The sequence below is a fragment of the Mus caroli genome, chromosome 5, assembly GCF_900094665.2.
Source record: "Mus caroli chromosome 5, CAROLI_EIJ_v1.1, whole genome shotgun sequence".
In the NCBI taxonomy this organism is placed as follows: domain Eukaryota; kingdom Metazoa; phylum Chordata; class Mammalia; order Rodentia; family Muridae; genus Mus; species Mus caroli.
This window is the reverse complement of record NC_034574.1, coordinates 86017409-86032396: the sequence shown is the minus strand read 5'-3', so window position 1 is coordinate 86032396 and position 14988 is coordinate 86017409. Positions and strand designations below refer to the sequence as shown.

General features: G+C 47.3%; 1 protein-coding gene across 4 annotated transcripts in view; it reads right to left on the bottom strand.

Moving 5' to 3' along the window:
* Shroom3 (shroom family member 3) overlaps nt 1-14988 on the bottom strand; it is a 286870-nt gene that overhangs the window by 33017 nt on the left and 238865 nt on the right. For 3 of the 4 annotated variants that reach the window (XM_029477237.1, XM_029477239.1, XM_021162394.2), the window contains one exon: nt 12472-12603. In XM_029477237.1, the coding sequence (XP_029333097.1) occupies nt 12472-12603 (132 nt within the window). Of the gene's footprint in view, nt 1-6772; nt 6830-12471; nt 12604-14988 lie in introns of those variants that run through there. The other variant, XM_029477238.1, reaches the window with a different exon arrangement.

The window sequence follows — 14988 nt, the reverse complement described above, 5'->3', positions numbered from 1 at the left end:
AAACTTGATTTCTAATCTAGTTCCTAAACCTGATATGACTGGTTTTGGGCTTTGGGTTTTAAGCACATGTAAGTGAAAGTTTTCACCTTGGCTTTCCTTCTGGTTATAATAGGTTATACATGCAACACAACACTGATGGGCCAGGGTTACGCTTTGAGCGTCCAATGTCCTCCTGGGGCTCCCATTTTTGAGAGGCTGTGGGGCCTTTAGCTCTAGACAGAGGAAGTGGGTGGTAATGGCTGGGCCTTAAGGGATTATGATCCAGCCTCACTCCTGGCCGGAGATCTCTGATCCTTTTTAAGTGCCAAGCAACAAGCAGCTTCTTTGCATCCTTATTACTGAGAAGAGCTGGTCTCCGCGGCATGCCTTCCTCACCACAATGGGCTGTGCCCCTCTGGAACTGTAGCCACACTTAAGCTCTCCCTGAAGTTGCTTTTGTCAGAGTATCAGGAACATGAAGGTAACTAAGACATTCCTCCTCCTCCTCCTTCCCCCTGGACACGGGGTGAGCAGCATACATGGCCAGTGTCACTTACTGCCCTGCCACAGGCCTCAAAAGCAGCAAGGCCCTGGACCGGAATTTTCTCAACTGTGAATTGAATAAACCTACCTGTTTACTTATTACGGAGCCTTGCTATGTGGGCCAGACCGGCCTGGAGTACCAAGCCTCCCGCCCCAGACACCAAGCATTGGGATTACAGGAAGAAGGTGTCTGTCAGAGCCTGTTCTTTATAGACTCGCTTTCTCCGGCACCCGTTAAGAGTGATGAATGACTGCACAGTATAGCTCTGTAAGAGTTCACCAAGATCAAAGGCTGTGAGACTCGGGAGTGAAGGATATTCAGGCAGAAGGAATGGCAGAGCCAACGTGGGAGAGCACAGGACGTGGCTCAGACAAGGTACAAGCGGCATGAGCAGCTGGTGGTGCGAGGAGTAGGGAGACAGGAAACTCATCAAAAGTGTCTCACGCTGAGACAGGCTACAGTCTAAGTTTTAGGAATGTACTGCCAATAGCACAGTGAATAAGTTGGATATTTTGCCAGCTGGTATATGAGATGTTGAGGGCCTGGGACTGAGACAGCAGTAACGGGTTTGAGGAAATCAAAGATCTTTAAAGTTATGGAGGCAGAAGAATCCTCATTCTCGGGGACCACTAAGATAGGTGGTGTGGTGGTGGTGGTGATGGTGGCGGTGGTAGTGGTGTGTGTGTGTTTTAGTAAAGAAAGAACAAAGAATGACATGTCCTTGAGGTGAGAATAAGTTTGGAATGTTCAAGACAAGAGTGTGGCCACAGCCACAGAGAGAAGAGCTGATGGCGTGGGATTCAAACCACATGTGACCCTTTGACAGCATTCTGGAAAAAGCAGCAGATGTTTGAATGGGGTCTGAAAGCCAAGACTCAGAGGAAGAGCGGAACTTCGGATGACCCTGGAAGACTGTTATGCACTGGGAAAAAAAAACGAAGAAGGTGTTTGTGGTGGTTTGAATATGCTTGGCCCCTGGGGAAGTGGCACTATTAGGAGGTGTGGCATTGTCGGAGAAAGTATGTCTCTGTGTAGGCGGGCTTTGAGGACTCCTAGAGCTCAAGCTCCGCCCAGTGCATTAGAGACCCTTTTCCTGGCTGCCTGGAGAAGACAGTCTCCTGCTGCTGCCTGTGGATCAGGATGTAGAACTCTTCCAGCACCATGTCTGCCTGGATGCTGCCACGCTTCCCACCATGCTGACATTGAACTAAACCTCTGAAACTGTAAGCCAGCTCCAATTAAATGCTTTCTTCTCTAAGAGTGACCTTGGACATAGTGTTTCTTCACAGCAATGAAACCCTAACTAAGACAGTGACACAACTTTAGCTGAGAAAATAAGCCCTGGAGGGCTTCTGTTGCTGATGCTCTCTGATGAGCTGCTATGACTGCGCCTCGAGGCCTTCCAGGCACACTAGCTTTCCAAAGCATGCCAGCTGTCAACCAGACACAAGTCACAAGCACAAGACACAAAACAATTTAAAACAGATGAGGAAACAGCGGGATAGAATGGCACACACATTGGAACCAAGGCAGAGGAAGTCATTTGAACCAGAGTTTGGGGCCAACTAGGCAACATAGCCAGACCCATTTTAAGACAACACAAAATAGATAAGGAAGACAGCCAACACTACACAATCAAAGTGACGGTATTTCTTAATCCTCTGAGTGGTCTACCTGCCTGTCTACCATTTAGTGTCTGCATGACCACAGAAGACGAAGCCCACCATGACATGTCTGTCAGAATAAATAGTGAGGAATTCGGGTTGAGGGTCTTCAAGATCCCCTTGCCAGCACCGTCTGAACAGGTGGGGATGGAATGCTGACTCTCAGGTTCCGTGTGTGTTGCTGATGGTCTTCCTCGTCTATTTTGTGTTGTTTTAAAATGGGTCTGGCTATGTTACCAGAGTTTTCTGGTTCAAATAACTTCCCCTGAGTCGGTCCCAAGGTGTGTGCCACTGCATCTGCTTTTTTTTCATCTGTCTTAAAAACTGACAGGCACATAGAAATGTATTCACATTAATACAAAGATTACCTTACTCATGTATGGACTCATGACCAAACTTAACAAACTGTTAGCCCTTCCACATATTCACTTTAATTGTCTTTTGAATAGACAGTAAGTTCACAAGGAAAAAAAAACAAACAAAAACCAAGGTATAGTTTTGCCCTTCAGACCCCATTTCTCCCCCATCCCATTGCTAATTTCTTATATAGCTTTTCCCAGGACCCCAGGATCCCATTATGTAAACACAAACCTATATAAAGGTGTTAGGGTGGGGCCCACAAGTAGGGAGCTTGACCAGTATGCACAAATCCCTGGATTCTACCCCCAGTACCAAACAGCAAGAGAGATAGATTGGTGGGAAGAAAGGTATTTATCTGCAGTAATACGACCCCAGGGGAACATACAGTCCTTTCTGGATGGGGACGTTCTTTTTATTATATGTCACATGCTCACAAAGTACACTGGGGACTTTTGCTTTGCTGACTGAATCAAGAGAGTGAAGCCTGCTAACAACGGACGGATAGATGACTAACAGGTAAGGTAATCCCCTTTCCTTGTACTGGGTCTCACCACACTGACCCACAACCGTCCACACATCTCTTCCCTCCCATGTAGTTTATTTCTCCTCACCCTCCATCCTGAGACATGTTTATAGACGAACACATAAAAATAGTATAATTAAACAGAGGGGATTTGCAATGGTTTGTTTTTAACTTAGTCAAAATGTACCAAAATGTTCTTTTTCTCAATATTTCAATCCTGCTCTTTCCCCCTCAACACACAAACACACACACATACAGACACACAGACACACATACCCCTCTACTGTGTATGCTGCCCAAACCTCTCTGTCGGCACAGCTAGAATAACCCAAAGACTGTCAGTTTGGAAGCCTGGGAGAGCCCAAATAGCAACCAAAATATTTCAGATTTAAGCAAATTACTGTTATACAGCGCTTTATAAATATCCAGTTGCATTTGTGTGTGTGTTTGTGTGTGTGTGGGGGGGAGCACATTGCTCTATTAATAGAACTGTTATCAAACTCATTACACTGAAGAAGTTGAAATCCCTTTCGGAGTAAATCTATGCACAGTGCTGGGGCTTTCTCTTCATTATTCTCTCTCTCCCCATTAAAAGCAGAGAATACAAACAAGAAGCTGAAGAGATAAGAAAAAAGGTAAATACCACTCTAAAAATAGTTAAGGGAAATGTATTCTTTAAAAATCATACTAAAAAAACCTACCTGTTCATTAAAATAAAGTTTTAACATAACTGGGACCCCAATAAAAAGGACAGCCTAGGTCTGAGGGCAGAGCAGCTGAAAAATTGGAAACTTCTAGAATACCAGCTCCGGCTCCTTCCCTACCTACCAATATTTCCATACTAAAATTTACAATAACAGGGAGGAGTTTCACCAACACAGCTGGCTAACACAGGACCCGCCATCAGGATAATAAGAGTGAGCTCTCAGTCACTTTCCGAGGACAGAATGCCAGATAAGACCTGAAAAACCAGCCCTGTGGTCTCTGGCATCAAGGGCCTTTCTGAATGTGCACACTTCAGAGCTTCTCTTACCATTTATGTGGCCCGGCAACAAACAGCAACCAGGATGAAAATCAATAGGCAAGCCGGCCAGAGCCTTAGGTCATTACCCAGATACTCCATTCACCTGTTCTTTGCCTAGGCATGCTGCCTGCGCCAAAGCACCCCCACCCCCGGATCGGGGCGCCGCACTAAGTGTAACTGACAGAACTTTAAAATCACAATTTTAGAGGGTAGAAGCAGGATTGAAAAGTCTGTGAGGGAAGGGAAGGGAAGAAAGGAAGTGGCCAGGCTCTCAACGGTGCCAGAGTGCAGTCATGCACAGAGGTCCAGTGAGCCAACACTTCCTTTCATGGGCAAAGATGACTTTAAAGCTTAATGAGAAGGCTGGATCTTTCCCTTAAAATCGGAAGATACTCAGAGCTTCCCTCTGCTCCTCTCTCCTTACCTTGTATGTAAAGGGGCTGGCTGGGGGGGGAGGGGGGACGACTTCCACACAGGCTGGACCTGGCTAAAGAAAGTACCTCCAGACTGTTGACATCTTAACTCTTAAGAGCGAGGAGAAAAAGGTGGGTGTAGTCGGATGCCCAAACCAAAAGCAGACCAGAACATCCAAGGCCTGAGAGGTCCACAGAAGGTGTACTGTCCGTATCGCAGGAAGCTTAGGAGTGCAGAGAGAAAGGGGAACTGACTGGAGGAATCTCTGAAGCTAATGACTGGGAGAAATCCCCGCAAACACATATCAGGGCACAAACCACAAGTCCAGGAGCTCAGTGAACACAAGCAGGACCAGGTCAAATGGCCCCACGGAAGCAGGCATGTCCACACTACGGAAAACTGACAGAAAAAAGAGAAAGGCCAGCCGTGGTGATCCCAAATCCAGGCTCAGGCCTAAAATGCAATGTGCCACAAATAAATACAAAAAAAAAGGAAGAAAAAAATGGGTTGGTCTTTAAGGGAAGGAGATAGATTAATGGAAGATAATATGATTAAAGTACATTATATGTACTTTGAAATGTACACAAGTGGAAAAAGAAACTGTAAAAGAATACCTTTATTATTATTATTATTAGCACATCTGAGAGAGGTCTAGAGGAGAGAATTTACCCATGGCAGAGCAAAAGGTAAGACTGGCACATACCATCCCCTCAGAAGCCATGTAGGCCAGAAGGGAGCAGAGGGAGGTATCAATTGTCCAGAGAGGAGGCAGCGAGGGGGGGGGGGGACTGTAGGCAAAGCATGGTGGCAAGATATGTATGACATGCCCTATTACCCAGGAGGTGGTGGGGCACGCTTTTAATGCCAGCACTCAAGAGGTAGAGGCAGGCTGATCTCTGTAAGTTCGAGGTCAGCCTGGTCTATAGAATGAGCTACACAGAGAAACCCTGTCGAAAGGGGGGGGTGTGTGTGCCCTAATTAATACCATTATCCTGCATGCTGTATAAAAGCATAATACAAAAAAATTGCAAAAAACAGAGTTCAGAGAAAAACTTAAGCAGCCTTGAATTCTCTGCCATGTAGAGAGAGCATCTTCGCAGGTGACGAAGTGTTACACTACTGTAACCCCAGCACTTGGGAGATGGGCAGGGGAAGCAGGAGTTATGGTTATCCTCTGGCTACACAGTTTGAGTTCAAGGCCAGCCTTGAACGTGCTATTCCGTGAAGGAGAAGGCAGATGTGGCGGTACACACAATGTCAGCCCTCGGGGAGACAGATGTGAGGTGCACTGGAAAGTAAGGCCCTCCTTTTGAGAAGTAAAAGAAATACTCACTTTCAGATAAACAGAAATTGTCATCGGAAAAAGCAAAAGCTATTCGGGCCAGAAACTCATCTGCATAAAAAGAACATCCGAGGAGGAATGAGCAGAAGCAAAATGAGATTTAAAAACTTCCTTTCTGGGCCGGAGAGATGGCTCAGTGGTTAAGAGCACTGGCTGCTCTTCAACCACATGGTGGCTCACAAGCACCTATAATGAGACCCAATGCCCTCTGAAGATAGCTTCAGTGTACTCATATAATTAAAATGAATTTAAAAAACAACAACTTCCTTTACTTTACACGAAGGTTGGCAAGAGAGCATTGGGGAGGACTTGGAACTGGTCTGGCCCAGTCCCTCCTCCTGGGAGCACAGTTCTGAAAGTTCACCAGGAGCTGCAGTGGGAACTTGAAGGAGGAGCAGAGGGCACTGGCTGATTTGAATGAGATAAAAAGACAGACTAGGCAGATAAGCCATGAGAAACTGAGTAGCCCTGCGTGTAGACAGCAGAGTGGTTGGAAATTCCCAGACAGAAGTATTAACAGCACGCTGGACTGTGTAGGGCGTTTTAACTAGGCTGAAACTTTAACGTGTAGTTGAATATGTATTTTAAAAAAATACATATTCTTGAGAACTTAGAAAGTAGGATGATTATGGTGAGTCTGGGGCCAGCCAGACTACACAAGTCAACCTGGGCTTCGTAGTGAGAACTTGTCTCAGGAAAACATCAATACAAGACCAACAAAACAAAACAACAACAAAAACAAACAAGCAAACAAAACAAGAGGCCAACCAACCAAAGAACAACAAAACAAAAGTTAAAAAAAAAAAGAGGCAAGAAAACAAAACCCTGATAGAACACACCATAAAAGACATCAGAAAGAGGTTCTTGAGTTAGAGCCCTACCATAAAAGACCTTGAATCTCATTCCAACAGTGTTCACTTACCCTGAGCAAACAGAATCATCTCACAGAGCAACCCCCTTCTGGTACGGTACTCAGGAGCAGGGGCAGAAAGCGAAGTCACCCTCAGCTTAGGCTCCACCCACGGAGGCGGGGCTCCCCAGCAATTCCCTTCCCCCCGGCAGGTGAGCTTGCAGTTAAAGGGCAGGAACCGCCAGCGCTCAGAGCAAGTGGGAGGGACTCTACTCCTCAGTCACCTAAGTAAATGGACCAAGAAGAAAGGGTGGCCCTTAGTACTTTTCCTGGGAAAAGCCAGTACACCACTTTGAAATGCCAGGCAGCAGGAGGAGGGACGCCTGGGGAACCTGTCCTGGAGGATGCATCAGAAGTAAAAGCAGGAACTCCTCCCACCGTTTGTGAACCCTGAGTGCTCGCTGCTGCAGCTTTGGAAGCATCAACTCCCAAGCGAGCGGTCTCACCGGGGCCCCTTTGAGCCATTATCTGGAGAGTGGGCAGGAAGCAGCTGGGGACCGAATTCCCGGCTGAGAGGAAGTGCCGGAAGCAGGGCCCTGGAGCCCTATGGAGGAGCTGACTCTGAGCCGGCCATCCCTTCACCTTGATTTAACCTCACGAGAGAGGCTGTTGGATCACGGACAAGGACAAGTTATTCTAAGGGTGGTGGCGACTGGTAAGAGAAGGACTGAGGCACTGGAGTGGAAAATCCTCGGTTGTAAGCTAGCATAACTGGTCTCCATTACCGTCTCATTACCAACTACTTTGATCCAAAGCTCCACACATTTTTTTTTTTCTGCCAAGACAGGTCAGATCTTAAGGATTCTCTCTTCCTCCCACTGGGTGTGGTGGTTCAGAGGACAGGGGTGGGGTGTGGGGTAGGGGAATCAAAAGTTGTAGGTTGGCCTAAGATACATACGAACACCCTACTTCAAACCAACCAAGGCAAAAGTACTTTCCTTCTGTCTCTCTCCCTGCAACAGGGTCTCATGATATGGCTTGGGGTAGCCTTGAACTCGAAATTCTGCCTCAGCTGCCAAAAGGCTACGATTACTGCTGCACACTGGGGCAGGGAGGCTGGGTTGCTAAATGAAGAAGCAGCTAGGAAGAATTCTGACCTCTTGCATTTGGTCTGGGAGGGGACCCTAGAAGTTTCCAATCTTCAAAATTCCAGTAGAGGCCTGGGGACATACCCACCACCAACCTCCTGCCTCCACGCTTGCTTGACTCCACAGAGAAATAAATACATCCGCATTTGCTTTCTGTAGCAGTGAGAATGAAATACGGGTACTTCACCCCTTTGTATGTTTCAGAGTAGGATTTAGACCAGAGCCTAACAGCCGAGCCTGAGACAATCTGAACAACAACAGAAGTGACAGAGGGGTAGGATTATTACCCACGAGACAAAGCAAGTGTGAAGTCCTCACTAATGTAAATCGATCACTGGTGGAGAGGAAAAATAACAGTCCTTCTCTGCAGAAGAATTCCGATGGATAAATGTAGAAGGAAGGAAAGATATATGGAGTAGCTTTTAGAATGTTCCAGTTGTCAGAGGTGATTATCAACAGATAAAGCTAGTGAAAAGAAGGTCTGAAGACAAGCAGGGTTTTATATGTAGTCTCAACGTTACTCTCCGGCGTAATTATGAACTGCAAAGGGGACGGTGGAGAGACATGGGGACCTCACCGTAACCAAGTCACCAAAGTTACCATCCGCTGTACTGAGATGTCAACCTTACATGGCCCCTGGTGCCATAGGCACAGCTGCCCTGCAGCTCCTAGGAAAGACACATATCATTGGAGTGGTATTGCCAAAAATGCCATAGCCTCAACTTCACCATGGGAAAGCAACAGAAGGCAAAGGCATTCTGCAAAGTAACTGGCCACTTGCCTTAATAAAATCAGGGTCACTGCTGTAGGATATAGTTTTTGGAGGGGGCATTTGACAAGCATGCATGATACCCAAGCTTTAATCCTCAGGAGCGATTAACAACGGACTGTGGTGCTCAGGCAATACTCTATGCTGGCAAAATGGCACAGTGGGTAAAGGAGCGTGCGGCCAAGCCTGACAACCTGGGTTTGATCTCAGGACCCTGTAGTGAAAGGAGAGAACCTGAGCTGGGCGTAGTGGTGCACGCCTTTAATCCCAGCACTTGAGAGGCAGAGGCAGGCGGATTTCTGAGTTCGAGGCCAGCCTGGTCTACAGAGTGAGTTCCAGGACAGCCAGGGCTATACAGAGAAACCCTGTCTCAAAAAAAAAAAAAAAAAAAAAAAAGGAGAGAACCTGCCCACACAAGTTGTCCTCTGTCCTCCACACAAGCTCAGAGCACAGTGGCGAGTTTCCCAAAAGAAAGAATTTTTTTTTTAAATGCCAGAGTCACAAAAGCCAAAAAGAGATTAAGAAAGTGACACAAATCAAGAGACAACTAAGGACATGTGAAAACTGTAAAGTAGCATTTCTAAACAGAAAAGGCTAGCAGGGAGGGGGAGAAAATGGCTACTCTTCATGAGGTATGCCGGTCCTAAAGTCTTAATGTCGGTACTATCACCAATTGCTAGGGCCAGTTTTTTATTTTGATATTTCTACTGCTTATAGAAGGTATAACATTAGGAAAAGCTGGGTAGCAGGTGGTAGGGAAATTAAAAGTACTATGTTATGAGTCTTCGATGATTTCAAAATAAGTAAAAGCTAAAGCAATTAAGGGTTGGGGTCTGAGTATAGCTGGATGAGAGCCATTCCGATTTTTAAGTTCAGTCTTCGTCCCTGTCAGACTCGGTGGATTTGCAACCCCCTGGGAGACACACCTCTGGGCATACCTGTGAGGGCATTAGAGAAGTCCAACTAAGAAGAGAGGGCTTCCCCTGAGTATGGGCTAGACCAAACTGGGTGGGATTTAAGACTGATTTTAAAAATTGAAAAAAGGGGAGCGGGGGTGGGGGTGGGGTGGGGGGTGCATTGACCTCTCTCGGCTCCCTGACAGCTGCCTCCCACTCCTACTGCTACAGTGGCCCTCATTGCCACCTTCCACCACAGTGGACTGGACCCTCAAGCTGTGAGCCAAAACCAAGCTTTTCCTCCTTAAGCGCTTTGGCGCACATTCGCTCACAGCAACTGACACAGTCAGGCGACCTTGGAGGACAGGAAAGAATTAGGAAGTAGATGACCGCAGTCTTATAACTAGAGTTGAGGAGACAAAGCACACACATATAAAATCCAAGCACACAAAGTCTGATTTTCTTTAAGACAGGTACTACTTGTGTCCCAGGCTAGCCTTGAATTCTCTATGAAGCTGAGCATGAACTTCTGCTCCTCCTGCCTCCACCTCCTCAGAGCTGGGATTTAAGACACCTCTGTGCTCAGTTTATATGATGCTGGGGACGAAACCCAGGCTTCGTCATGCTAGACCAGCACCCTACCAAAAGAACTCTGACTCCCACTCAAAGCTCATAACCTTCCTTTTTAATGCCTCCATGTGTTTGTTTCTTTGATTGATTGATTGATGAGTGCTCTGCTGCATGTACACCTGCCTGCCAGAAGAGGGCAACAGATTATAGCCGGTCATGAGCTACCATGTGGTTGCTGGGAATTGAACACAGGACCTCTGGAAGAGCAGTCAGTGCTCACCAGCCCCAGCGTCAAGACTTGTAAGGAGGAAATTATCTGTCCACCAGGTCCTGTCCATCCTCCCTCCCTACAGACAGCACTGCTGACGATGCTGACGTGATAACTCTGACTAGCTTTCTGTTTGTATGCTTGCTTGCTTGTGTGAGAAAAGGAGCTTGCTGTGTTGCCAGTTTGAACTCCTGGGAGCAAGATAGGTTCTCATTTAAACTTCAAGAGGAGCTAAGATTACAGGCACGCCAGCATCCCTGGATGGCTTTAAGAAGGTTTATTTATGGTTAGCCTACCAAATGGATATATTTAAGTCTGTTTGTTTCATTCAACTTTTCTTTTTTCTTTTTTTTTCTTTTTTTTTTTTTGGTTTTTCAAGACAGGATTTCTCTGTGTAGCCCTGGCTGTCCTGGAACTCACTCTGTAGACCAGGCTGGCCTCGAACTCAGAAATCTGCCTGCCTCTGCCTCCCAAGTGCTGGGATTAAAGGCGTGCACCACCACGCCTGGCTTGACTTTTCAAGGATTGCTTTACATGTTATTCTTTGAGTGCCTGTGTTGCCTTCATGTGTATGTGCGCATGTTCAGACGTAGGGGCCAGAGAACAGCAGCAATGGCTGCTCTACCGTCTCCTCTGGAGCCCAACAGCCATGAAACTCACATATACCCACCTGTCTCTGCCCTGCTGGCTACTGGGACTAAAGGCATGTGCACCACACCCAGCCTGAATTCCTACTCTTAACCAGCAGGCAGTCCCTGCCCTTTCTGCTCTCCCAGTGTTGACCAACAGCCCTACCCATATCTCTAAGTCCCCACAGCAGTTTCCCTGGAAACCACTAGCCAACTGTCTTCCCCTTTCCCATACTAGCATCTGCTCTTAACTCTCTCCGTAATCCTCTGGAATCCATCCCATCTCTTGTCTGTGGTCCAGGGCCTTGACCATTTTCTTCCCAGGTTAGAGCAGCTGTCCCAGTGAATGACAACTTCCTGACCCCTGTGGGAGGTGGGGGTGGCTCTGCCAGGGCCACAAGATTCACCTACACAGTCATCAGAGGACTTAGCTTGGGGTCTCTGTACTGTGAGGAGATGAGGTTGACCAAAGGGAGCAGCAATGGTTTGGGGGCTTCTGCTTGCACCTGTTGTAGGAGCAAGCCTGCCCTACAGTTCTGAGAAGCTCAGCCTGTGCCCAGCCTACCCCACTCACTGGGCACCTGGCTTCTCTGGCCCTCTGGCATGTTCAAACTACTTTTTGAGTATCTTTCTTAAAATGAAATATAATAAATTATCTTAATATAAACATCAACTACAACTATTATTTTATTACATAAAACATAACAGTTTAAAGTATATTTGTATATCTTAAACATGGAAAAATCAAAACATACAAATCTAGGTTCCACAGATCCAGATTCTCTCCCTCCCTCCCTTCTTCCCTCCCTCTCTTTAAAGGCAGGGTCTTACTGTGTAATCCTGTCTGGCTTACCTACAACTCGCTATGTAGACCAGGCTAGCCTTCAACTCTTAAAGAGAGTCACCTGCCTCTGCCTTCCCGAGTACTGGGATTAAAGGCAGCTGCCACTTTACCAGTCCAAAATTCAAATTTTAGTGCCTAATAGCACAGTGGTAGAGCACTTGCTATTATGTTTCAAGACTATGGGCTCAATATCCAGGCCTAAAACAAACAAGATTCCACTTGTAGAAAGACTATCTTGTGTATTATAGAGACGCATCATTTGTCAATTAAAAAGCCTGTGGTCTATGGCTCAGGTAGGAAACAGAAGGCGGGAAGATGTGAGCACAGGTACCAGGCACGTGGCAGAATGCAGGTTAAAATGAATGGGATATTTCAGCCATGATATAGTCAGAGTAGAGCCTGGCTATATGGCCAAGGTATTTATAAATATATTTTGAGCCTGAGTCTTACGTCTGGGAGCCTGGAGCTGGGAGGGAGAACCAGACATAACGTCAACATCCTTCTGAACTTTAACTTAGGTGACCTCCTTGTTGAGTCTCTTTGCTCTCCCACCAGCCCGGGCCTTTAACATCTTTGCCCCAGTGCCCTCTCCCGAGGGTGGGCCAGTCTTTTCCACACCTTTTGGCGTTAACCTCCAAGGCTCCTACCTCTGCTTTAGCCGAAGCTTCACCCCTCCTGACCATGTTGCTTTCCGGTGCTGGGGACTGCAGGTGAGCAGCTCTGAGCTGAGGGACTTAGAGGTACCAGGATCAGCATGGCCCGGGGCCGCACACACGTCTCTGTGGAAAAACAAGAAAGCCAACAGCTGAGCGGGACGGGGCTCTATATCAGGGAACGAGAGTGAATCTCACTGGAAAGCTCACAAATGCGGACTGGAGCCAGAGCAGGCAGCTGAGCCAAGCAGGGCTCACTCTGCACACCCAACCTCTCTCCTAAAGACAGCAAATCTACCCTGCCTGCCTATGGTTTTGTGGCTAAGTATATCTCTTTATACATCATATCTATATCTATATCATCTATTATGTTTTGCAGTCCTAGAATTTCAGATGTAGCCCAGAGGTAGAACACACACCTAGCATGTTTGAGGCCCCAGAACTTCAGACTGCAATCCTCAAGGTTGAAGCCAGGGCTCTGTGCATGCTCTACTGTTGAGCCATTTCTCGCCCACATTAACTGCTAGGTCTCTGGAAACTGAACTCGCAGATCCAAGCTGTTACACTATTTCCCTGAAACCAGGTCATGGTCTCTGTTTTTCGGCTTCAGTGTGAGGGGTGTAGTCTTCAAGAGCAGCAGCCCCTGGGCTGCCCAGTGAGTGGCAGCTCGGGAGGAATCCACGGGGCGCCCACAGCCATTCTTGGGCTTCCGCTATCTCAGATTGTTTGGATTCTATCGTGTTGGAAGGCCTTTTGTGCACCCATTCCAATCCAGCCTCCTGCCCGCAGGCCCAAACACGGTGCCTACAACACCTCCCTTCCACACTCTGGGAAGTCAGAGAAAAGGTTTAAGCCCCCCCATAGCCAGTGCCTGCTGCCATGGGGAAAAGGGCATATTTCTCCTCAGAAGCTCGGGGCCAGGATTTCCAAACGCCCTCAAAGTCGTCCCTTTATCACACTGGCCCTGCTTGGAGCTCTGAAGTGGTTTTAAGGTTTTATTTTATAGTATTATTATGTGGTGTATAAACGTAAATAAGGGTGTGTGTGTGTCATGGCACATCCGTGGGTCAAAGGACAACTTTGGTGAGTCAGCTCTTCCCCTCAACCTGGCTGCTGCGGTCTCTGTGCTGTGTCTTTCTGCTCTGCCTTGTGTTCTGGGGTAGCTAGCCCAGATGGCTCTCCCATCACACAGGAGGGATGGGGTTACAAGTGTGCACACCCCTGCCTCTGGCCTTTTGCATCGATTCCTGGGACCAAACTCAGGTTGTCGGGCTTGGGCAGCAAGCACTTAACCCTCTCCCATGAGCCACCTTGCCACCCCTCCCCCATGAGTGGATTTTGTCACCCTCCCAGTGGTATCTGCAGTGTGTCTTCAAGGGTTTTGCTAAGCCTCTGGGGTCCAACTGCTGGACCTATGAGAGGCACTGTGAGGCCACTCCACCTCTGCATATGCCCTAGCCGGAAGGGGAGGATTATGGAGCCGCTGTCAGGATTAAGCCTGTCCATCTGGCCTCCTGTTTCTCAGAACACAGGATGAAGTCAAAGAACGTTCTTTCTCAAACTCTAAGACAAATGAAGACGCTCTTTTTACCCAAGGGTACTGAGGAGGTGCTCCGGGGCTTGGTGGGCTTGCCTAGGATTTTCTCCTCTTAAGGGGTAGTGTTTCCCTTTCCTTAGTCGTGGCCTGGATAGGTCCTAAAGGTGCCTCCCAAGGACTCATGGGCCCTGTAGAGCGGCAGGACCTTAAGAGGTGGTATCACTCGGGGGTGGGAGGGGATTCATAGCCCTGCCCTTGGAAAGTGGGCTGTTACACAGATGAACTTGGCCCTCAATCATTATCTATCTTCCTGTTTTGCTTTAGATCTGTGCTCCCAGCCATGATGCAATCTGACAGGATACTACTGCCTTGAGGGCTCTAGACAAGAGACCAAGCCAAGAAGCCTGCCCCATTGGGACAATCAACCTCCTGAACTGTGGGTTTAATAAACTCTTTTCTCCTTACCAAACTAGCCGGCCTCGGGTATTTAGTGACAGTAACGGGGAAAAAAAAAAAGGATATAGCTATACTTAGTTGTATCTATGCGACCCAACCTCCTTCTATATGTTCAGTGTAATTCTAAATTTGAAGTTTAGGGCTTGGTTGAGATTATCTCACTTATGACATTGATAGTAGCACTGGGCGAGAAAACTCTGGGCCTGAGGCCCTCGGGCTATAGGAAAGGCAGAATAAGGGCTGTGCACAAGGGCTGAAAACTCTGGAGGAGTCCTGACCAAGGGTGACATTGCCCTTGACACACCTCTGCTCTGTCATCTATAAAATGGGTGCAAAGGGCCATTCTTTAGTTATAGAAGTGTCTTAACACTTCTATAGTACAAGTAAAATAATTGGAACAGACTCCAGGGCACAGTAAATTAGCATTATTATTACATCTTTCTTTTTTTTTTTTTTTTTTGACACAGGGTTTCTCTGTGTAGCCCTGGCAGTCCTGGAACTCACTCTGTAGACCAGGC